Source organism: Anolis sagrei, chromosome 1 (genome assembly GCF_037176765.1).
Source record: "Anolis sagrei isolate rAnoSag1 chromosome 1, rAnoSag1.mat, whole genome shotgun sequence".
Taxonomy (NCBI): domain Eukaryota; kingdom Metazoa; phylum Chordata; class Lepidosauria; order Squamata; family Dactyloidae; genus Anolis; species Anolis sagrei.
Genome location: NC_090021.1, coordinates 157840101 through 157865429, shown reverse-complemented (window position 1 = coordinate 157865429; position 25329 = coordinate 157840101). Strand labels below are relative to the sequence as shown.

Sequence of the window (25329 nt, the reverse complement as noted above, 5' to 3'; positions counted from 1 at the left end):
CAGTCACTTACAGATCCTGTGCCGTCGCGCCTGGGGGCTATTTTTCTTAATGAAGGAGGGATGGATGTGGCATCTTTCCCCCAGGGGAGTGTTTCTTGCCCTCCTATAGGAAACTGGAACTCCCAAAAACCCAAAACGCTGTAAATAGCTCAAAATAAGTTTTATTTATCACAAAGTCATTTCTTCAAAGCAATGAGCTGGAAAACTTTAGAGGGGTGAAGGAAAACATACGTTACAGTCTCAATCAGTCCTGGGTCCAAGGGGTTTGAAGCTGAGAAGCCTCATCAAGTTTCCTCTTTCCTCAATGGCTGTGAATGCCGGAGCAAACCACAACCCCAGTTCAGATGGCCTATGTCTTGAAGATTCAGGATCTACCTTTGGTGCCAAAAGAACCAGCTTGAAGGCACCTGGGTCTCCTCAATAACTGTCCAGGACAATCTGGACATAAAGCATGAGTCCCAGGGGTAAGAAACCTCAGAACTGGTGCTAAGAGGTAACTTAAATCAGGGTCCTTTAGAGTCAGGTCTCTTACTCACTTCCATCTGGTACGAACTCTGAAGGAAGAATGAAGAGAAAAAGGAAGTTCTCCCCTCTTTCAGGAAGAGGTGGAGCCAAACTGTACTGATTGACAGCTACAAGCAACCAATCCATACAACTATACAAAAGCAGGGTAAAAAGGGGCAGGATTAAGCATGATACAACAGTTAAAACCTTGCAACTAACAGTTCTATACATAGGTGGCACCACTCGCGCCGTCACAGATCCACCACTAAGAAATAATATTTGTCCATGAATGATGATTACCTATGGTGGTGATCAGGCCCGTAGCCAGGATTTCGTTTCAGGGGGGGGGTGGTGAATTTTTTTCAGGGGGAGTTCGGGGGGCTGAGTTTCGGGGGGGCTGAGTCTGAGTGAAAGAGGGTCTACCCTAGCAAACCTTTTGTATCGTTACCCCAATACCCCCATGCATATGGGATATATTGAGTATGGTGATCAGATAATGATATGAATAAACATAACAGTTTAAATAATGCACCAGTAAGGCCTTTTCGCGAACCACTATGAGAATTTCGGGGGGGGGGGAAGAAGATAACTTCCACATATCGTAGAGGCAAAAGAAGATAGGTAACTTTTGATATAGGAGGCAGAACCTGTTTGTGTGGCACTTGGCTGGTCCTCCATGCATGTCAGCTTTCAGGTTTGGCTTAAGGGTGGTTTCTTGGAATAGTGCTTGAAGGAATGAATGGGTGTTCCCTATGAGATTTCTTTTGACATATCTTCACTTTAATTTAGCATTTCTGCTAGAACTATTTCTGGGGAAGCCAATTCTCCTGTATTCCCTGGGTATAAGGGTTTTTTTTCCCTTTCCTTTTCTTTAAGGAGCAAATATCAGACAAGTTTAACATGTTGCTTCAAGCATCTGGCTGAACCATCATTTTAGGAAGGGGAGAACAGCATTTCAGAACCTTTTCTCAAATTATCCTTGAAATGAGAAGGGTAAGAGGTCAGTTGCTTGAGGGATAAGGGCAGGGAGCCAACTAAAGGCCGTATTTGGTGAGTAAGGTGGCTGAGTAATACCACTAGCAATGCTAATCATGCACAACATCATAAGATTTCTATCTTGACAAATCCTATGTGGGATGCAAAGCTGCAAAGGTCGAATCAAACAAAATCCACCTCAGTTCTTCCTTGGCAGAAATGCTAAGGCCGACTACTGCATCACACTTCCTGAAGTTTCCAGTCTATTCCATATTTGACACAGTTCAGATAATCTGCCGCTAGCTTTTTCTTGTTTTCTTTTTCTTTCCTTCATTTTGGAGAGGGGAAAAATAAAATGCCCTAAGCAGTAATATCAACATGCTGAGATAGTAAATAATTTTTAAATGCAGTGTTTGCTGTAGCAGATGGAACAGTAAATTATTCACCTCTTCTGGCATCACACTATCTTTCTTTCACTAACCATAGTTGTTATCTTAATAGCCATTGCTAGTGAATTTCATATTGCCTTTAAAAAATTATGGTCTTTTAAAGAATGGGCTGAATGCCCTCTTTATATACTCTACAAAGCTGGTAGGTTTTTTTTTTCTCTTCCAAACACTGACGAGAAAAACGCAAGTGCTGGTATTTGCTCTCCCACCAGTGAAATCACAAGACAACACCACGCTTCCCCTCCCTCATGCTGAGGGCAGGAATACAATTCGTTTCTTGGTTCAGTGTAATGTGTGAATGAGCCATCAGAAGTACACAAAGTAGATCATACCTTTATGGACATAATTATTGTACACACACATGCTTTACTGTGTGTTTCTTCCTTAGTAATCCACAGTTCAGAATTGATTTATTTTATTTAGAGTGCATCTACACTGTAGAATTCATGCAATTTGACATTTTAACAGCCATGGTTCAACACTATGAATTCCTGGTAGTTGTAGTTTGATGAGGCACCAGCAAGGTACGCTCAAAACTTGTAAAACTATAAATAACTCCCATTGTTATAGAGCTAAAATTTAGGGATCTTTCCCAGGAGGCAGAGACCAATTAGACTCATCAAAGAGTTCTTTTTCCCTGGCGAGACAAAGAAGTATATCATATTTTCCCCTGATTTCCCAATGAAAAGTCTCACCAGTTGAAGAAAAGCCATCGAGGTTTAATGCGATTCAGCTGAAACTGATGCAAAGCTGCAATAATTCGCCAAAGCTAAGCATGAGGGGAGTACACCAATACAGTCATATTTATAGCAAATTCAAAGTTGCAAAGTTCAAACTCCCCGCCCCGGCTTCCCTGTTGTTCCCTGCCATGATTGGGCGATGGGCAAACAGTTGGGAGGGGGCCCTCCCACCCCCGGTGCCTCTGGACCAATCAGGAAGCTCCAGTGGTCCGTAGGAACCAATGGGGAGACCTCTGCCTCCTGGTGGTGACAGCCAATCAGGAGAGATTGAGGCGGGATGAGGGAACACAATGGAATCTGGGAAAGGAGTAAATAAAGGAAATGCCATGTAGCCTGAGACAAAGAGCTCAAGCAGGGCTGCTTTGGGTGTTGTGAATCAACATGTGTCCTGATCCTTTCTGGCTGTGAGACAGGAAAACAATGATGGCAGCCTGAGGTTAATGCTAAGTAAACAAAAGCAGAGGGGAAGATTTCACCTTATCTTACAGAAACTTTTATCAAACAATTCTTCACTCTAGTGGGCCATCTTCCGATGCTAGAGATAAGAATCTCCTTCTTTTATCCATGCAAGTGTGTCTTTGCCGGGAGGTTTCAGTAATCACTAATGGCTTTTGTTTCTGAAGGCCAGGGGCTTCCCTTACATATTTCTTTGGAGGGAGAAGGGGCAAAGGGTCAGGAATACAAGGAAACATAAAAATCATATAGACATTATACACAGGGAAATCATATGCAGTTATCTTCCCATCCAGGACCCCAGAGAGATTAATAATACCAATTATAAAAAGCAGATGATATCAGGACACAGCATGAATTCATAAGTTGTCTTGAAGAACGTTCATGGGTAGAGAGCGAGTCCTTGAAGAGAGTGAAGTCCAGGAATGTAGCAGAATTCAAAAAGCCACCAAAGGGAGTCTATGGAGTTCCACTGGGCCAAGACGCAAAGCCCTGCAGTGCTGGGATGGAAGCCGGTCCCATGGTCCTTGGAAAACTACAGCTCTCTCTCGAGAGAGGCAGAGACCCCAAGATCTAGCTATTCCCAAAGTTTCATGGGGTCCTCATTGTTGTTAAGGCCTTGGCAAATTGACCAAGACTTAACCCCTATTGTGCAGTCTGGTACCTTTGTCCTTTGCAGAACTATAGGTCACCATCCCTTGTTGGGGGGGGGGGGTGTGTGACATGCTCAACGTCACCATGTTTCCATAGCATTAGGCCATGGTAATTAAAATGGAATCAAACTGCACTAAATCTACATTATAGACTCACCCTAATAATGATGATGATGATGATGATGATAGCTATATATATATAATTTGTTGTGACATACTGTGTTTTTGTGTCAGTAAAATAGTAATAATAATAATACACTTTATTTATATTCCATCCTTCTCCCCTAGAGGATTTAGAGCAGATTACAGCATTTGTTTATTATATATTTATTTAAAACTTTTATATACTGTTCTTCTCTAACCTCCATAGAGGGACTCAGGACGGTTCACAGCAAGGATTCAATGCTAACAAATAAAACCATTTAAACATCATACATAACAATAGATAAAAATACAATAAAAAAACATACATATAAAACCAGTTCGCCAAGTTAAAAACAACGTCCGACTCAATCCACACTTTGTGGTCAATACATTAATCAGTTACTGGTCTCCGCCATCATTCAATGCCTTTATAATCATACACAATGAGACACACACAGACACAAAGGCAGAGTCTTTTCCTTTCATTTCTGTTTTCTGGAGACAGTGCTCATCTCTTGCTCTGGGGAGGTGCTTTTTCCATTTTCAAGCCGAGGAGCCTGTGTTGTCACCTCCTGGTTGTGTGGCTGGTAAGATTGTTTGGAGTGCCTCTTTGCCTTTTCCCATCAAAGCGGTACCTATTTATCTACTCAGATTTGCATGTTTTCAAACTGCTAGGTTATCAGGAACTAGAGCTGACAGAAATTCACCCATCTTGCAGATTCAAACTGCCAACCTTCAGCTCAGCAGTTCAGCAGCACGAGGATTTAATCCACTGTGCCACCACAGCTCCCTAACAACAACAACTTCTCAAACCATCTAAAGACTGTTTGTGGTGGAAACCTCTGAGAACTTCTCTTTAGGCCCCCTGGCCTCCCATTGGGCAAAGGTTGGATGTCCTGTTTTAAAGACAACTATTTACAGGCTTAGCGCATGACAGAACAGATAGTGTTCACAATGAGTCCTAGAGTAGGAGTCATTCTTCATGATAACCCTTCACCACTGAGCCTCCATTAAGTGGAGTGGAGATGTTTGAAAACCAAAGATTTCATGCTGCCACTGATGTATAGTCATTGAACCATGTTATGCAGTGTGTGGCATTTCTCCAGTGAACAGTATTCTTTCGTAGCTGTGCTGCTTCAGTTTGGTGTTTCCTTTCTGTAGGTGCCAGGTGTCATGTATACACCCTGGCATTGATTCATGGACCTTCCTATTAGATATCCTTCTTCTTCAGATCAAATCCAGTGTAATAAAGAGCTTCAGCCACGGTGAGTTCTGGGTCCATCTCAAGATTGCAACTCATAAAAAAATTAAAGAATGAGGCATTCCAACTACTTGGAAAACAAATGTTTCCACGCAGTTATGTGGACAGAGTGAAAAATGAAAACTGTCTAGAAGATAATGAAGCATAAATAGCTGTCAAAGAAGAGGAAACATTTGGGGTTGAACCTTCACTTGTCATAGGAAGTGATGGAGTGCAAGCTGGTTCCTCAAGATGGGAATTGAACATCTGGGACAGAATTGGATGGGCTTCAACTCAGAGGAGAATGCCAAGAAGACAATTTCTCAAAGATTGCCAAAGTTTTGAAGAGAGGCTTTCTAAAAAGTCAGACGAAATCTGAAAAATGGGGAATAGATTAAATTGCAGCATTTAATATATTTAATACTAGCTGTCCCCTCAGTCTGTGTATATGTGTTTTGTGTATGTATATGTGTGTATATATGTGTGTATATATTTGTGTATATGTGTATACATGTACACAAATGTGTATATGTATATACATGCATATATATGTAGTTTTGCACACATGTTGTAATGTATTGTTTAATTTTTTGGCTTTTTAAGTATCTTTTAAGTTCTGCTGTGTTTTCCAATGTTTTATGAGTGATGGTCACTCATTAACCTGCTAGGTGTATTGTGTCCAAATTTGGTGTCAATTCATCCAGTGTTTTTTGAGTTATGTTAATCCCACAAATGGACATTACAATTTTTATTTATACTAGCTGTCTCCTACCACGTGTTGCTGTGGCCCAGTCTGTGTATATGTGTTTTGTGCGTGTATATATGTGTGTGTGTATATTTGTGTATATGTGTGTTTGTATATACATATGTGGTTTTGCACATGTGCTGTAATGTATTTTTGTTGGGTTTTTTTGCTCTCTAGGTTGCTTCTGCTGTGTTTTTCAGCGTTTTTATGAGTGATGGTCACTCGTTGGCCTGAGAGGTGTATTGTGTCCAAATTTGGTGTCAATTCGTTCAATGATTTTTGAGTTATTCTAATCCCACAAACAAACATTACATTTTTATTTATATAGCTACTAGCCATCCCCTGCCACATGTTGCTGTGGCCCAGTCTGGTGATCTGGAAAATAAAGTAATGTGAAAGTGTGGGTTTCTAATATATGTAATTTCTTGTTGTTTTTTTTGTCAGTGTTGATGTGTAGATTGTCTGGTTTGCCTACTCTGGAATATGGAACATATAATTGTCCTTCTTTAGGGGTCCCTTTCAAATCGATGATACTATATCTCTCTCTGTGTGTGAATCATATCTATCTATCTATATTTATGACCGGATGACTCTTTATCAGGAGGGCTTTGATTACATTTTATTGCCCTGGTGAAGAGACTTGGACTGGATGGCCTTAAGTATTTTCTGTTGGTCATGGAGGTTCTGTGTGGGAAGTTTGCTCCATTTCTGTCGTTTGTGGGCATATGGGATATTGTGCCAAGTTTGTTCCAGAGCCATCATTGTTTGAGTCCACAGTGATCTCTGGATGTAGGTGAACTACAGCTCCAAAACCAAAGGACGCTGCCCACCAAACCCTTCTAGTGTTTTCTATTGGTCACGGGAGTCCTGTGTGCCAAGTTTGGTTCAATTCCATCATTAATGAGGTTCAGAATGCTCTTTGATTGTAGGTGAACTATAAATCCCAGCAACTACAACTCCCAAATGACAAAATCATTTTTTTTTAGTGAAGAACAGACATTGTGTTATTAGGTTTGTCGTGTCCAAATTTGGTGCCATTTTGTCCAGTGGTTTTTGCGTTCTGTTAATCCCACAAACGAACATTACATTTTTATTTATATTATTACTAGCTGTACCTGCCACACTTTGTTGTGGCAAACTTTACCCTCTTTCTCTCCTTCTTTTCCTCCTCCCTTCACTCCCTCTTTCCTTCTCTTCTTCCTTCCTTCTCTACCTCTTTCCTTCCTTTCCCCTTTTTCTTTTTCTTCTGCTGTCTCTCTTTTCTTCCTTCTCTTTCCTTCTTTCCTTACCTTCCTCTTTCTCTGCATCTTCCCCCCTTCCTTCACTCCCTCTTTCCTTCCTTCTTTCCCTTTTTTCTTTCCTTATCTCCTTCTTTCCTTCTCTAACTTTCCTTCCTTCCCCCTTTTTCTTTCCCTCCCTCTTTTCTCCTTTCTTTCTTCTCTGCCTCCTTCCTTCCTTCCTTCCTTCCTTCCTTCCTTCCTTCCTTCCTTCCTTCTCTCTTTGCTTCCATACTTCCTTCTCCCTTCCCTTCTTTCTTTCCCTCCCTCTTACATAACAGAGAAGGAAACAGATAAATATAAGGGTCAAACTTCCCAAATTTCTCCTGCTTATAGCATTTCTGCATTTGCATGTTATTCTACAAATATGGGATTGGAAGATTTTCTTTAGCTTAGGCGATCCTTCGTTGGATGAGTAAGATGGTCTTACTTGATGACTATTTTTGTGGGTTTGTAGGTGGCTGTAGAGCCCTATTCTTGACCCGCATCTTCTCCCACAGTGAAGGCATTGGATTCCAGGTGGAAAGCGGTCCTGGTCGGGGTTGGCTTGGCACACCTTCCTCCTGGCACGTTTCTCTCTTTCACCCTCCACTCGTGCCTCCTCGAATTCTGCAGCACTGCTGGTCACAGCTGACCTTCAGCTGGAGCGCTCAAGGGCCAGGGCTTCCCAGTTCTCAGTGTCTATGCCAGAGTTTTTAATTGCCCATCTTTAAATCTCTTTTCCTGTCCACCAACGTTCTGTTTTCCGTTCTTAAGTTCAGAGTAGAGCAACTGCTTTGGGAGACGGTGGTCAGGCATCTGGACAACGTGGCCGGTCCAGCGGAGTTGATGGCAGAGGATCATCGCTTCAGTGCTGGTGGTCTTTGCTTCTTCCAGCACACTGACGTTTGTCCGCCTGTCTTCCCAAGAGATTTGCAGTATTTTCCGGAGGCAGCGCTGATGGAATCGTTCCAGGAGTTGCATGTGACGTCTGTAGACAGTCCACGTTTCGCAGGCATAGAGCAGGGTTGGGAGGACAATAGCTTTACAGACAAGCACCTTGGTATCCCTATGGATACCAAGCTAATCCCACCTACGGATACTTAGCTAATCCCACCCACCCGCAAAAAATGAAAGCCTCAGAATGAAACAAATTAAAAATGGAACATATAAAAACAAAAAGTCAAAATAAAATAAAATAAAATAAAATCTACTAAATTTTTAAAGCATGGGATTGCAAGATTTTATATCTCAGCTAATCCCCCCCCAAAAAATGAAAGCCTCAAAATGAAACAAAATAAAAATGGAACATATAAAAACAAAAAATCAAAATAAAATAAAAACTACTAAATTTTAAAGCACCTGGGCTGCCTATCATTTTGTAATGAGTTTCTCCTTTTACAAGTGTTGATTTTCTGCTTGCTAATTTTATCCACGTTCAATTAAAGGCAGTCGGAGATGGGAGGAGAGAGAGCAATGATTTTTTAGCAGAGCCGAAATCATTGGGGCATCAAATGGCAGGACTCTAATGGCCTCTCCTTCCCTCTCCTGCTGCCAAGGATACCAGCTTTATCCTGGTTTTATATTTTGTGGTTCTTCGGCTGCCCCTCTGAGCTGTCGATCACAGTTGGCCTCATTAGGATTCTCGCAGCACATGGCTGTTAATACTAATTCCATGATGACAGTGGAACACTGGAGTAAAATTTAACAGTTCCTCAGTTAATCATTAAAATTAGCCTATCTCGGTAGATAGTCTAGTGTTTCAGGGCAACACAATTTCTGATAATAAATGAGATTATGAACCAAGGGCTTTCAATACTGCATCGTGCCACCCAGGGTACTCATGCAATTGCTTTCCTTCTAGCACCTCAGAGATTTCTGCCAATCACTTTGTTTACTTGCTTTCTAAAGGGGGAATCTGTTTGGATACTCTGTGTGTAGACCAAGGGTCAAAAACACTGAAGCAAAGCCAAGAGTGGAGGAGCAGGCAGGGCTAAGAAGTGTGTTGTCTTTTCTGCTGCATTTTCAGAAATGCTGCTTACTAAGTGAGAAACTCTGTGTTGTCGCTAACACTGGCGTGTGCCATGATTAACCCCAGGAGGCAGAAATGTTCCAACCCTTTCTGTTCTCGGCTCAGATTTTACGGAGTCTGCTGGGTTTTCCCCTCCCTTTTGGCCTGGCCTGACCTATGGATTATAAAGACAGCTTTCAGAACCTGGAGGGACGTTTCTAAATGGCTCTGCAAAGGGACAGCTTTATTATCAGGTTAATGAGGATGTCCTGCTGACCGAGCTTTTCAGTAAGAAAATAAGTATTTTGTCATTTAAAAGACAGGTCTCAGCAATGGCAGAGCAGGCACAAAAAGCCTCCCTCTTCTCTGTCTCTCCAGTCCACAACTGATAGGAAATCATTACCACCAATACTTCAAAAATAATCACCATCTTCTCTGCTTTTGCTTTTTCAAAGGCAGCTTTTGAAAAGGGAAAGCTGAGGTCCTTCAGTAATTGATTCTGAATGTCAAGTCCTTGCCTAGAAGCAGCCACTGATCCAATTAGCACTGTAACTTTTGGCCTTCCTGGCATGTTTTTACTTCTTTTTTATGAGCTATTGATGTGTTTTGGCTTAATAATCATAATGATGCAAACAATAATACTTTTTATTTACAGTTCCAACTGCTTAAACTTCTGTGGTTTAGCAGAGGAGAATTTCCCATTTTCTAAAACTAAAATGCAATTTTGTATTGATGGTTGTGACTAGCAGTCCTGTGAATGGGGCCTTAAACACCCACCAGGGCTGTGGTGCCTTTTGTCAGAGTATTGACGCTTGCCAGCGGAAGGATTGCTAGATCAGCAGACACTGTGTTCCAAAATAAGGACTCCGCAAGCTTTCAGTTACAACAGAAAACTAAGTTTACTAAGTACATCTACACATGTCTATTCACAGCAAGCTACAGACACGAACTCATAGGCAAAAACAATAGTCTCTGAACATCTGCTTATCTGACTTCTGGCTGAGACCAGTTCCTCCCTCTTCTTCCCAGTCAGAGAACACGTTATCTCATTTCTGTCAAGGTTACATTACACAGTCTCAGCACAGTATTTCTAATACACAATTGAACTGAATAGAATCCATCTTGAAATACATCTTAATTCATCTTGAATTACATAGAAACACATTGAAAAACACACATACATAACTAAATAATCCTGACACCTTTGTGGGAACAAGTATAGGTTGGTGGACATGGGAACTGGTGGATAACATAAAGGAGAAGATGGTGAAAGGAGACAGGGTGGTTTTTGTCCAGGTTTGCTTTTTTTTTCCTATACTAGGCTTGTTTTATTAATGAGGAAAAAAAATCAATACTCATTATGAAATTAAGGGGTGGGGGGGGGGAAGGAAAATCATTTCTAAAGTGTGTCCAAAATTGGATGGGTCTGTATCGTAACTACTATGAATTAACTACTTTTTCATTACTTTTCATTAAGTAATTGCGCCAATGGGTAAACTTCTGAATTGATAATGATGTCATCATCACCTGACCAATGGACTTGCTATATTAGTAATGGGTTGAGTTATTTCGATCCCATACTCGCTACAGAATAAAACGTTTTGCAGAGTATACTGATCAGCAAAGACTAGTTGTGAGTATTATAGTTTATTTTTATTTCATAGATATTACATTCTTGTTATGAATGGCTTATAATTCATGTTACAATGCAATACTACCTCTAGTCACTATGTATGTCCCCTTAGGATCCACTTCCCAAGAACATTGTTGGTGAATCACTTACCTCTAAAGTTGAGCCTTTTTTGATAAACGAGTAAGTAGAGTGCCTGTATATATACTTACAAATTTGTTGTTACAATTTGTTCAACTGTATGTGTGTATTAATGATATGTATTTTTGTAGACCCAACCCCCTGATGAAGGCTCATGTGAGTCGAAACCGGTTGCAGGTTTGAGTCGATGTGTGTGTAACGAAGGAAATAGGACACCTATTCTGATTACTGGAGTCTACTCGTATGCAATAAAGAATAGAACATTTATTAACATTCAAGGTCTATTCTTCCTCACATGAAGGTTTTGTTTCATACTTTAAGAGAAGAACCAATTGTTTCTGCTTAATGTGAATGTGGCAGCTTTGTGTTTTGTTATGTGTATTTGTAAGTATACATTGCGTTAATTTAGATACATTCGCATTACCATAATCAATGGATTTTGGTCTCCAAAGCTTCAGGGCAACCCATTTTTCTTTTCAGTAAACTTCTGGGGTGCCTTTCTCCCTCGTTGTTAGAGCTATTGGCATGAAACTCGCTACGATTATAAAACAGATTTACCATGGTTAGCCCATCCAGTTTCAAAATGTTTCTCTCATCCATGGATTTTTGGAGAATTTTCTTACAAACAACATTTTTTTACAAAACTACAAGAGCTATTTCCTTGAATTTTTTGTACAATGACACAAAGTAACAGGGGATCATTCCCCCCAAGTTTCAGAAATATTCATACATGTACTGATTTTTGAGAATTTTTTAAAGTTTTGACAAAAATAAACAACATATATAATAAACAATATACACAAAACATTAAAAAAAAACCCGTAAACCAAATAGTGACAGTGAGCGGACCGCATGTACATAAAATGATTTAAAAATTCAAGGTGAGATAAAGGAGCAGAATTATTTGTAAGAGAGAAATCATAGAGAGACAGGGTGATAGACAGACCTTCGTACAAGGGGGGTGTACTCCTAGGACAAGAACATTGAGGGGAGCAATAGCTTAATGTGACTACTTTCCAAAAGTGCAATGGCAGAGCCAGGTCTTGAGATTCTTTTTAAAGGTTTCTAAGGAATGACTTGAAGGTACACAAGAACAAAGTTCCAATTATCTCCCAATGCTACCACCATTCCTAGTTTCCCTTCTTTCATGGAATTATTAAATACAGTCATATTTTCATGGAGAAGTATCAATTCATGCAGGCAACTGGCATGAAGTGGCCACCTAAGAAGCTGGTCTGCTGATTCTTCTGCCATGCTGAGCCAAGTACAGACAGCCACCTTTGATATACAGAGAGACTGAGGGATGTGGAAGCTGAATAATTGATTCAACATAGATTTGTCACGTTTTGTTGTCCCTGTCAGAACAAGCCGTCTTGCAGCATGTTCCACCTGAACTGTTCAACTTCTTTTGAAGGCAATGTAGAATGGCCCCCCATTGTTAGTCCTCACTAGACCAGACTGTTAAATGGGATGTACCTATGTGTTGTCTGATTAAATGGGTCTACTCAGTTGTGACTAACTAATGGGATGACAGTCATATTTGGCTACGGTGACATATGCATTGATTACATCCCATTTGGATTACTGAAATGTACTCTATATGCAACAGCTTTTGGAAACTGTTTGAAAGCTTCAGCAGGTCCAAAATACTATGTCCAGAATGCTGATTTGGATTAGTTACAGGGTGCATATATCTCCCTGCTAAAACAGCCTCTGTTCTGTCGCGCACTGGGCCTGTGAAGAATTTCCTTTAGAACAGGACGTGCAACCTTTGCCCAGCGGGAAGCCAGGGGCCCCAAGGAGAAGTTCTCAGAGGTTTTTCACCACAAATAGTCTTTAGATAGCTTGTGAAGTACAACAAAGTCTTTTATTAATGAAAAATCAAACAGAAACTTCTCTTGTCTTCAATAAAGTTAAGCAAATGATTCCAAGCTTTTAGGCAACTGGTGAATTCCTAATCTTGCCCATGAAGGACAGGCAACTGTCTTCAATAACTTCTTCTTTAAAGGAAAATCCTCTTTTTAACTTCTCCCAGGCTGACTGTAATCTAACCCTTACTGATGTGGGATCCGCTACCGGGTCGAACCGCTTCTCGAACGCCGAGTGGACCTACCAGTAAAGGCTTAGATGTTCTCCAGCTGGAGTTCCTTGGTCTTTAGGGCTGTTTTCCTGGAAATTCTTTGGAGACTCTTGAGACTGTTCTCCCCCAGAAGGTCTTGATGCTCTTAAGACTGTTTCCCCCCAGAATGTCTTAAGGGTTGAAGCTTTTGTACAGGGGAAGGTTGCACACGTCCTGTACATTAGCTTTCCTTGCTGAGACTAACTAAAAATGGCTCCCTTCCCTTCCCAATTGCCCTGAGCAAGGGGCGGGACCAAAACTTAACGATGATGGACAGGTGACTTGCCCTATGACTGCAACTAAAGGAAGTCCCTGAAACCTAGGACTGAAAACAAACATTTAATACAAAGGAAATAGAGTTGGAGCTCCTGGTACAACCGTACCAAAACAGCCTCACTGGCTACTGATTTGTTTCTGGGCACAATTCAAAATGTTGGCCATGACCTATAAAGCCCCATATAGCTCAAGGCCAGGGTATTTAAAGGACTGTATTCTTTACAAATCTGCAAGGATCTTAAGATAGTGTGTGTGTACTCGCGCACCCTTGGTAAGAATCCATTTTGTTCCATTTAATATCATGTTGAACGTATTTGGACACTGTTGCCCAGCAGCATATAATATCTACTGGGATATGTGACTCAAATAAGTTGTCTGCACACTTTAAGGAGGATGAAGACATCTGGGTAGTTCTGATGTAACTGTGCAGTTTGATTAAGGTCTATGAAATAACAGGGTTAATTTAGATAACAAATTCTGACTTAGATACTTTATATCAATGAGACACTTCTTTCTAGGGAATTTTATCCTCTAAGAAGGTATCAAAGAGAGATAAGTGTCTTTTCTGATGCCAACACGGGTGCTCTCCTGGAGCAATGCACAATCAGAACCAGAGGTCCCTAGATGTTATGTAGACATCCAGCAGTGACTCCTAATCTAATCTGAAGGTTTGAGCTTGTATAGTTAAGCCACCAAAAGTCAACATCTGACTTGAAGGCACAAACACACACGTTTTTCTAATTACCGATGCGCGTATTTATTTATTTTATTTATTTCCGCTATTTCTATCCTGTTCCTTCTCAACCCCCGAAGGGGGACTCAGGACAGCTTACATTCGGCAGCAATTCGATGCCACTACATATAACAGTGCAATATAATAACAATTAAAACAATAAGTAAAACATTCTTTAAAACAGTAAAAAAAACAGTAATAGCCGTATCACCATTCCAGTCAATTCCATATCCAATTCCATGTCCAAAGTTGTCCAAAAGTGGTTCTTGTGGGGGTTTTCGGGCTATATGGCCATGCTCTAGAGGCATTTTCTCCTGACGTTTCACCTGCATCTATGGCAAGCATCCTCAGAGGTAGTGAGGTCCTCACTACCTCTGAGGATGCTTGCCATAGATGCAGGCGAAATGTCAGGAGAAAATGCCTCTAGAACATGGCCATATAGCCCGAAAAAACCCACAAGAACCTAGAGATTCCAGCCATGAAAGCCTTCGACAATACATTGTCCAAAAGTGTTTAGCCTTTAGTCATAGACAGATTTCTTAGGAATGTGTGGTGGGAAGTCTAACCTTCACTCACTTCTTTCAAAATGTAAACAGCTTCATCACAGTGTTTTATATTTAAAAAGTAGGACAAGGTGAGAATAATATGGACCTCTACCTGTTGTTGAAGTGCAGCTCCCACCACTCCATCCAACAGTGGCTAATGGCGAGGAATGCTGATAGTTTTAGTATAACAATATCTGGAGGGCTGCTCAATTTCCACCCAATGGTACACAGCTACTATTAGGTTGCTGTGAGATTTTTGGGTTGTATGGCCATGTTCCAGTAGCTTTCTCTCCTGATATTTTGCCTGCTTCTATGGCAAGCATCCTCAGAGGTTTGTTCAGAGGCAAGTGGGATGTGTGTGTGTCTGTCTATATCTATCTATCTATTCCAGTAGTTCTCAACCTGGGGTCCCCAGATGCTTTTGGCCTACAACTCCCAGAAATCCCAGCCAGTATATCATTCTGGAAGTTGAAGGCCAAAACATCTGAGGACCCCAGGTTGAGAACCACTGATCTATTCTATCTATCTGTCTATCTATCTATCTGTCTATCTGTCTATCTATCTATCTATCTATCTATCTATCTATCTATCTATCTATCTATCTATCTGTGGAATGTCCAGGGTGGGAGAAAGAACTCTTGTCTTTTTGAAGCATGTGTGAATGTTGCAATTAGCCAGCTTGATTCGCATTGAGTAGCCTTGCAGCTGCAGACTCTAGCTGCAAAGCCTGGGGGTATCTTCTGTTTGGGAGGTGTTCACTGGCACTTGATTGTTTGCTGCCTGGAATTCCCCTGTTTCTTACTGGTCTTCTTTATTTACTGTCTTGGTTCTGGTGTTTTCAAAATATTGGTAACCAGATTTTGTTCCTTTCTGCTGAAATTGTCCACATGCTTGTGGATTTCAATGGCTTCTCTGTGTAGTCTGACATGATGGTTGTCAGAGTGGTCCAGCATTTCTGTGTTCTCAAATAATATTCTGTGTCCAGGTTGGTTCATCACGTGCTCTGCTATAGCTGGCTTCTCTGGTTGAATTAGCCTTTCATGTTATTTGATTCGTGTTTGGACAATGCGTTTGGTGGTCCCTATGTAGACTTGTCCTCAGTTGCATGATATACGGTAGACTGCTGCAGATCCCTCTTATCCTTTGCAGAAAGTAGCATTTGTTGGATTTTTTTTGGTGGATCTGTAGATTGTATGTAGGTTGTGTTTCTTCATCAGTTTCCCTATGTGGTCAGTGGTTCCCTTCATGGATGGTAAGAATACTTTTCCTCTGGGTTGATCTTTATCCTTATTCTTGTCATTTGTTCTTGGTCTTGCAGCTCTTCTGATGTCTGTAGTGGAATATCCATTGGCCTGTAGAGCCTAGTTTAGATGGTCTAGTCCCATGATGGTGAACCTATGACATGCGTGTCAGTACTGACATGCGTAGCCATTTCTACTGACACGCGCCCACTCGCCCATCCACCCCTCCCCTCCACCTCTCTCTCACCTCAAATTCCTTTTCTTTTCTTTTTTTAAAAATTATTTTTTCCGACACAAAAATAGTACCATCACATACGATCATTGTTAGAAATTCAGTTGCTAAATTACATTATGAATATATATCACATGTCAAATTCCTTTTTCCTGCTTCCTTCCTTCCTTCCCTCGTCTCCCAAACAGGCCTTCTCCTCCTCGCCTCCATCATCGCTCCCGCTTCTTCCTCCGAAAATGGCACCGGCTGCAGAGGGGGCAGGACCTGGGTGATATCACCACTGCCTTCTCTTCCTCCCTTCAGAGCTGCCCTCCCTCCCTCCCATGGGCCTTATTTGCATGTTTAAATGGGAAGCAGGCCTTTCCTCTGCGTGGGCCTTCTTCCCTCCCTCTGGCTTGGCCCTTGGTTGAGTGGTTGCCACCGCCAAAAGGGGCAGTGAGGAGCCTTCGGCCCCCCAGGCCTTTGGTGCTTCTGCGCCCACAATGCCTCACGCCCACAATGGACATGGAAGAGTGTCTGAAGAGAAAGCAGGCCGCCAGGCGCCCTCCTCGAGATGAGCGGGAGCGACGGAGGGATCCGGCCTCGGGAGGAAGCACCTCCAGGAGGAGGAGGAGGAGGGGAGGTGAGGCCAAGAGCCATCCCAAAGCTAGGCCTCCCTCCCCTTGGCCAGCCTGAGGCATCTGGCTAACCTTGGGTTCGGAGGCTCGGCCTGACTAGGCCGCACCAGGCTTTGGGAGACTCCTCGGCCTGTTGCTGCCAAAGCAGGGCTGAGTTCAGGCTGCAAGCAGAGAGGCTGCGGCGAGTGTTCCATAGGGCTGCCTGGTCCTGCTCCAGAACCATGCTCTCCTGACGTTTTGCCCACATTTGTGGTTAAAGGCACCCTCAGGGGGTGAGAGCTCTCTAGGAATAGATATAGATATCCGAAAGCCTAATCCCTCTCCAGCAAGACATGGAGAGAGAGTTGCCAGATGGACAAGCTGGGTTCAGAAAAGGCAGAGGAACGAGAGACCAAATGGCCAATATCTGGATGCTGGATAATGGAGAAAGGACAGGAGTTTCAGAAAAACACCTGTTTCTGCTTCATTGACTATTCTAAAGCCCTTGACTGTGGATCATAATAAATTGTGGCAAGTTCTTGGTGGTCTGGGCATACCAAATCAGGTAAGTTTTATAATTAGGTTTTGGTTTATTACATATAGTTATATATTACAATTATATATTTTTTGTTATTTAAACTAAATATTGCGAAATTATGGGTTTTTTCTTGAAGTGACACACCACCTGAATTATGCTTTGTTTTTTGGCGAATTTTGACACACCAAGCTCAAAAGGTTGCCCATCACAGGTCTAGTCCATCCTGGAGGAGATAGCATTCTGAGATTCTGTTTCCACGATCTGTCAATTATTGCCACTATTACAAGATTAAGTTGTTTTAAGATATGTTTCAAGGTTTTGTCAGTTTTGTTTCCTTTTCATCTGTTCTGCATGTATTCAGGATTTGTTACATAGGAATTCTTAAAAAAAAAAGTAGATAGAATATCATATTAATATTAACATTCTGTATATAATTCATTAACTAAGTAATACAAAATGATCCATCTAATTAAATCATTGAACAGAATGCAGAAAAAATAAATACATATTAATTTTCTCGCCATAATGTATAAGTAATAAAATGGTGCAATATTGCCAACATGATTAATTTATGATATTACACAATATTTCCATTTATAAAATTGTACATGAATGCCGTGCAATCTGATTAAGCTGTTAATTAAAATATGAATGTGTATTGATTCCCACATTTAAAATTTATTCTTTATTAATCCATGAAAGGACTGCACTCTTTTTATGAATATGGGATTCTGCACTCTACCATGGCTTAATTTATCTCACTCGTTTTAATAAATGCTCTTACTCTCAAATATTATTTACCCATTCTTTGAATCTAATTGTTTTTACCACATTCATCCAGCTCTTTTTAATGAACAGCTTTGCCTCTCTTAACAGACATACTGCCACAGTTTGTATAAAAGGATAAAAACATCTCAGTAACACCATTTCAGGATTAAAGGTGGCCATTTCATATCCAGTTAATCCCTGAGGCTTTACTCTTTTGATCCATGAGACACAGTAAAGGTCTCCCATTCAAGGACAAAAATGGAACACCAAACTTGCAGTAACTCTTGCTGTGCCTGGAGGAAGATCACATCTCTTACTGGAGACTAGGACGTGGAACAATGGCTTCAAACTACAAGAGAGGAGATTCCATCTGAACATGAGGAAGAACTTCCTGACTGTGAGAGCCGTTCAGCAGTGGAACTCTCTGCCCCGGAGTGTGGTGGAGGCTCCTTCTTTGGAAGCTTTTAAACAGAGGCTGGATGGCCATCTGTCAGGGGTGATTTGAATGCAATATTCCTGCTTCTTGGCAGGGGGTTGGACTGGATGGCCCATGAGGTCTCTTCCAACTCTTTGATTCTATGATTCTATGACTTATGTGGAATATGAGGAAGGAGAATTAGTATATGAAACCTTATGCTACCAAGTTCATTTTCTCGGTTGGGGAAGTGTCTACACAGGTTGTTAAATCCCAGCTAGTCTGGAGCAAAAATGCTTTGGACTAGCCAGATGGTGATGGGCACAATTCACATTCACCATCTGTGCTGAGACCACATCGGCTAGACTGGGGGTCCTCAAATTATGGCCCGGGGGCCGGATACAGCCCTCCAAGGTCATTTACCCAGCCCTCGCTCAGGGTCAACCTAAGTCTGAAATGACTTGAAAGCACACAACAACAACAACGACAACATGTTCATGTTCCACCAAATGCAGCATTGCCCAAACACGAATCGAGGAACATGAAAGGCACTGCAGACTACTTCAACCAGTGAAATCAGCCATAGCAGAGCACCTGATGAACCAGCCTGGACACAGCATTTTATTTGAGAACACAGAAATGCTGGACCACTCTCACAACCACCACGTCAGGCTACACAGAGAAGCCATTGAAATCTACAAGCATGTGGACAATTTCAACAGAAAGGAGGAAACCATGAAAATGAACAAAATCTGGCTACCAGTATTAAAAAACTCTAAAATTACAACAGCACAACAACAGAGAGGAAACAAACAAGGACATCTAATCACCTTTCAACAAACGTTTGCTCCAGGCACTGTCAGGGCATTATATGCTAATCAAGGTGGTCAATTGAAACATTCACACCTAGCTCCAACATACAAGTGTTCTTTGTCCTACCCTGGTCTTTCCACAGATATATAAACCCTTTTTCCTAGTTCCAACAGACCTCACTACCTCTGAGGATGCTTGCCATAGATGCAGGCAAAACGTCAGGAGAGAATGCCTCTAGACCATGGCCATATAGCCCGAAAAAACCTACAACCCAGTGTATCCTCTTTCATTTTTAATTCCCTTAGTGTTTTTGCTTGTTTTCCATATGCTTGTACATGCAGCCAAGCAAACACAAACTTTCTGAATGATCTATATTTCAAGGGTGGATTCATCACTAGCTTTTAGCTTGCTCATTTATTTACAAAGCATTCCTAAATGCATGTTCCCTTTTTTCCTTGGGAATTACCATCTCTTAGCACACTACCTCTGGCTTCTATCGATCTGTTCATGAAGGATTATGCACAGCTGTTGATGGAACAGATAAAAAAATGTAACAGCTAGCTCTAAGTGCTCTAAGCACCATACAAAGCAATTATTGAACACCAATCTAAACTTTCAGGCTGCTCTATTCAATATCCTAATATTTTCCTCTGTTAGCACCTTCCCATAGAATAAAAGTCATTATATGCATATAGATTGGGCACTATCTTTTTTGAATTCGTATTCCTGTACCTTCCTTGTCATCTAATCAATAAACTATTTTTTTTACTGTTTTATGGTTAGTTAGTGTAGTAACATCATATATGCCTGACAATGTTTTTCAGCATCTCCTTCATTATGAATTCATGAACTAAATAAGCTCGGTGACAAAAATCCTGTCTGCAGCCAGACCAAATGGTGCTCATCCCTTCCTTCTTTTCATGTTTTAATGATAAGGAACCTCATAGCAATAGAAGTCAGGCATTAATATTTTACATTTTCTTTTTTTAGCGTTAGTTGTTGCCATTAATTTATTAACATGTAAAGTAAGCTCTAACTGATGTGCAAGCAACAAATAGCAGCAACAGTAGCAACAAAACAACTTACATGATGATAACAACAACAACAACAACAACAACAACAGCAATACTTTATTTATATTCCACCCTTCTCACCCCGAATGGGACTCAGGGCGGATCACAGTACACATACATGGCAAACATTCAATGCCGCTTTGTATAAACAATACACAGACAGACAGAACAGAAGGAGGTGGTTTGTTTCAGCTGTTTTTGGTGCCATGGTAGGTTGGGCTTGAGTCCAGGGGGTGCTGTTGCTCTATCCTCTATGATGAAGAGCCATCAGGACTTCCTCCTTCCTTTTGGTCGCCCAGCATTTTCTGATCTTCTTTCTTTATGGCGTCGTAAAACACCTCCCCCACTTTTAGCGGTACCTAATTTCTCTACTCAAAGCTAAAGCTGTTTTTGAATTCTTAGGTAAACAATGCGCTAGGCTGACAGTTGGCAGCTCACGCCAACCTGGGGCTTCGAACTTGCAACATTTTGGTTGATAGATCTTAGAATTGCTGATGATTTACCAGCTGTGCTAAACCTATGATATATATGGAAGATAGTTGCTCCCCAAAATGCCATCTCTGAATCTCTGTCCCTCTCTGTATAAAATTGCAATAAAAGTTAGTGTAGGGTGTAGCTTTTTATTGTAATTGCAAACAGGAGCGGAAAAACATACATAGAATACATTGATTTGAGGAATATGGAGTAACTTTTTCTCCATTTTAGGGATGGGAACAGCTTAGAATATTTTAATTATTTTAAACAGAGCTCGAATATACAGAACTTAATTTTTGCATAAAGGCTGAATCTACACTGCTAAATAGTGCAGTTTCAGAATGCAGTTTAACTGCATTGAACTGGATTATGTGAGTCTACACAGTTCAATGTAATTATACTGAATTATTTAGCAGTGTAAATCCAGTCTAAAAAGATATTAGAGGTAGAGATAATGTAGTTCTCCAGATGTTCCTCACCACAATTCCCAGTATGTCTCACCACTGGATATGTAGACAAGAAATGCTGGCAATTGCAGTCCATGGGGTGCGTGGGTTTATTTATTAATTATTTATTTAAAACATTTATATACACAGCATATACACAGAAAACATTCAATGCCGGGACACAAATTCATATATACATACATAAACATTAAAAAAAATATCAAAATATTAAAATACACCATTTCAAACCATCATCCGCGTCAAATCTAACTGGCCTGGTCATCTTTCCTATTGCCGCTTCATTGCCCTGTCCCGAAAGCTTGGTCCCACAGCCAAGTTTTTACCATCCTTCTAAAGGACAGGAGAGAGGGGACTGACCTGATCTCACCAGGAAGGTAGTTCCATAGCCAGGGAACAATCACCGAGAAGGCCCTGTCTCTCGTCCCCACCAATCGCTCCTGTGACAATGGCGGGACAGAAAGTAGGGCCTCCCTGGAGGATCTTAATCTCTGTGATGGTATATGGGGGGAGATGCGTTCAGACAGGTAATTTGGGCTGAGGCCATTTAGGGCTTTATAGGCCAAAGACAGCACTTTGAATTGTGCCTGGTAGCAAACCGGCAGCCAGTAGAGCTGGCGTAACATGGGAGTTGTATGCTCCCTGTATGCCGCTCCAGTTATTAACCTGGCTGCCTCTCGTTGGACTATTTGAAGCTTCTGAGCAGTCTTCAAAGGCAACCCCACATAGAGTGTGTTGCAGTAATCTATTTGTAACGAGAGTGTAGACCACCGTGGCCAAGTCTGACTTCCCAAGATACGGGCGCAACTGGCAGCTTGATCACCATCCTAGTTTCAATTTTATTTTCAACCAGGGCAAGCCCACCAAATCAGCAGAAATTTCAGAGATTTTGGCTTCCCAAGTTACCATTGATTCATTGGGTCTGATTTAGTTGGGAGTAATGACTAGATTTATGTCAAAATTTAGTATAACATATAACTCAAAGCACAAAAACCTCAACTCAAAATGTACCATTTGAAACATAAGAAAAGCTCAGTTTAAGTGTCTGAATTTTAAGTTGAGAATAACTGTCAGCATTTCATTTCTATATTATATTTGTACTAGCTGTCCCCTGCTACGCGTTGCTTGGCCCAGTCTGTGTATATGTGTTTTGTGTGTATATATGTGTATATGTTTGTGTATATATGTGTGTGTATATATTTGTGTATTTGTGTGTTTATATGTGTACATGCATATTGTGTATATGTGTGTGCTTGTCCATATGCATATTTGTGTGTATATATGTATGTATGTGGATTTTTATATGTGTATGCATGTGTATATATGCATGTGTGCATGTATGTGTGTAATTGCACGTGTGTATGTATATGTATGTGTATATATTTATGGGTGTTTGTGCATATATATACGTGTGTGTGTATGAATGTGTGCATGTGTATATGAATATGAGTGTATGTGTATATATATATATATATCTATATATATAAATTTGTTAGGGGCATCCAACGAGGAAACAAAACTCAAAAACCCCCCAACGAAACTTAACCAAAATTCCCATGCCCATAACACAACCCACAAGGTACAAACATATCTACTCAAAATGAAAAACAACACAACAACACACTCACAAAACGGCAAAACAACAAAACTCAAAAAAACCCCAACGAAACTTAACCAAAATCCCCGTGCCCATAACACAACCCACAAGGTACAAACATATCTACTCAAAATGAAAAACAACACAACAACACACTCACAAAATGGCAAAACAACAAAACTCAAAAATCCCCCAACGAAACTTAACCAAAATCCCCATGCCCATAACACAACCCACAAGGTACAAACATACCTACTCAAAATGAAAAACAACACAACAACACACTCACAAAATGGCAAAACAACAAAACTCAAAAATCCCCCAACGAAACTTAACCAAAATCCCCGTGCCCATAACACAACCCACAAGGTACAAACATATCTACTCAAAATGAAAAACAACACAACAACACACTCACAAAATGGCAAAACAACTGAGCATGCGCATTGGCGCCCAGCCGCAAGTTCCCTGGCGCGCGCACATGGCCTTCCGGCCAACGTTCCCTCTGCGGAAACTAGGTAAAGAAAGGGAGGTAAAGAAAAAGGGGGAAGGAAGGAAAGTTAGAGGAAGAAGAAAAGGAAAGAAAAGGAAAGATGGAAGGAAAGAAAAGAGACAGCAGAAGAGAAAGAAAAAGGGGGAAGGAAGGAAAGAGATAGAGAAAGAAGAGGAGAAGGAAAGATGGGAAGGAAGGAAGGAAGGAAGGAAGGAAGGAAGGAAGGAAGGAAGGAAGGAAGGAGGGAAGGAGGGAGGGAGGGAGGGAGGGAGGGAAAGAAGGAGAGAAAGAGGGAAGATTGGCCACAGCAACACGTGGCGGGTAAAGGTTGTTATTTCTATTATTATTATTATGCTATTGTTCCTCTGAGACCCTTTTAGGGGGAATGGGAGAGGTGTCAGGTCCCAGAGGCAATGCATTGCATTATTGTTATTGTTATGATGGTGGTGAAATAAAAGGAAATAAAAAGAGAAAGAAGGAAGCAAACAGGGAGGGAAGAAAGGCAAAGGAAGAAAGGGGGAGGGAATGAAGGAAAGAGAGAAGGATGAAACCAAGTAGTGAAAGGAAAGAAAGAAAGAGGTAGAGAAGGAAGAAAGGAGAGAAAGGGGGAGGATATATATATATAGTGTATTTTGGGGTTTTAAAGTCTGTTTTGCTGGGGTTTTTGTGTGTTTGTGTGTGTGGGGGTGAATTGTGTCCAAATTTAGTGTCAATTCGCCCAGTGGTTTTTGAGTTCTATTAATCCCACAAACAAGCATTACATTTTTATAGCCATCCCCTATCATGCGTTGCTGTGGCCAAGTCTGTGTATATATTGTATATTTGCATATTTGTGGTTTTGTGTGTGCATTGCAATGTATTTTTTTTTGGCTTTTTAAGTCTTTTCCGCTGTGTTTTTCAGTGTTTTTATGAGTGATGGTCACTTGTTGGCCTGAAAGGTGTATTGTGTCCAAATTTGGTGTCAATTGGCCCAGTGGTTTTTGAGTTATGTTAATATCACAAACTAACAATACATTTTTATTTATACAACTAGCCATCCCCTGCCATGCGTTGCTGTGGCCCAGTCTGTGTATATGTGTTTTGTGTGTGTTTATTTGTGTATATGTTTTGCACATGTGTTGTAATGTTTTGTTTTTCGTTTTTTTGCTTTTTAAGTCTCTTCTGCTGTGTTTTCCAGTGTTTTTATGAGTGATGGTCACTCATAAAAACACTGGAATATCAAACTTATTGGTTTGATATGTGTATTGTGTCCAAATTTGGTGTCAATTCGTCCAGTGTTTTTTGAGTTATGCTAATCAGGATACTAAGATCGTCTGGGAAGGCCCTGCTCTTGGTCGCACCTGCAATGCCTGGCGGGGACAAGAGGGCCTTTTCAGTGGTGGCCCCTCGGCTGTGGAATGCCCTTCCTGCAGACATCAGATCGGCCCCCTTGCTGTTGGCGTTTCAGAGGAAGGTGAAGACCTGGCTATTCGAACAAGCGTTTGACTAAACAGTGAAATTGAACATAGGAATACGGAACAATGGATAATGAGAGTGGATTCTGATTTTATTGTTGAGGCGTTATGAGTGTTATACTGTTGTTAATTGTTGATGTTATAATCTATTTTAATTGCATTATACTGTTTTGTGATATTTTGCATTGTTGTGTAAACCGCTTTGAGTCGCCTAAGGGCTGAGAAAAGCGGTATAGAAATAAAGTAAATAAAATAATAAATAATAAAGTAAATAATCCCACAAACGAACATTACATTTTTTATTTATATAGATTACTTCTTTTCACTAGAGCCTGGTGATTTCGATATCATTTCAACTGTGAATCCATTTTGTAGATGGCAGCCTGGCATGGCCCTGGTTGAGGTATGGGTTGAAGACAGCAGCCTTCCCCAGTTTCGCTGTTATCAATCTTGTGACTGTGAAACCTCAGAAATACTTCGTGATAGATGTCGCAAAAGCAGCTGGCAAGTGGTTACCATGTCATTTGAGTGACAAATGTACTCTTGACTTTGAAGGC

General features: G+C 41.0%; 1 protein-coding gene across 1 annotated transcript in view; it reads left to right on the top strand.

Moving 5' to 3' along the window:
* LOC132761984 (small ribosomal subunit protein uS19-like) overlaps positions 1–15972 on the top strand; it is a 92184-nt gene extending 76212 nt beyond the window's left edge. Inside the window, exon 3 of the mRNA XM_060755009.2 lies at positions 15933–15972. Coding sequence (XP_060610992.2) covers positions 15933–15972 — 40 coding nt within the window. The remainder of the gene's footprint in view (positions 1–15932) is intronic.
* Positions 15973–25329: the final 9357 nt, after the last annotated feature.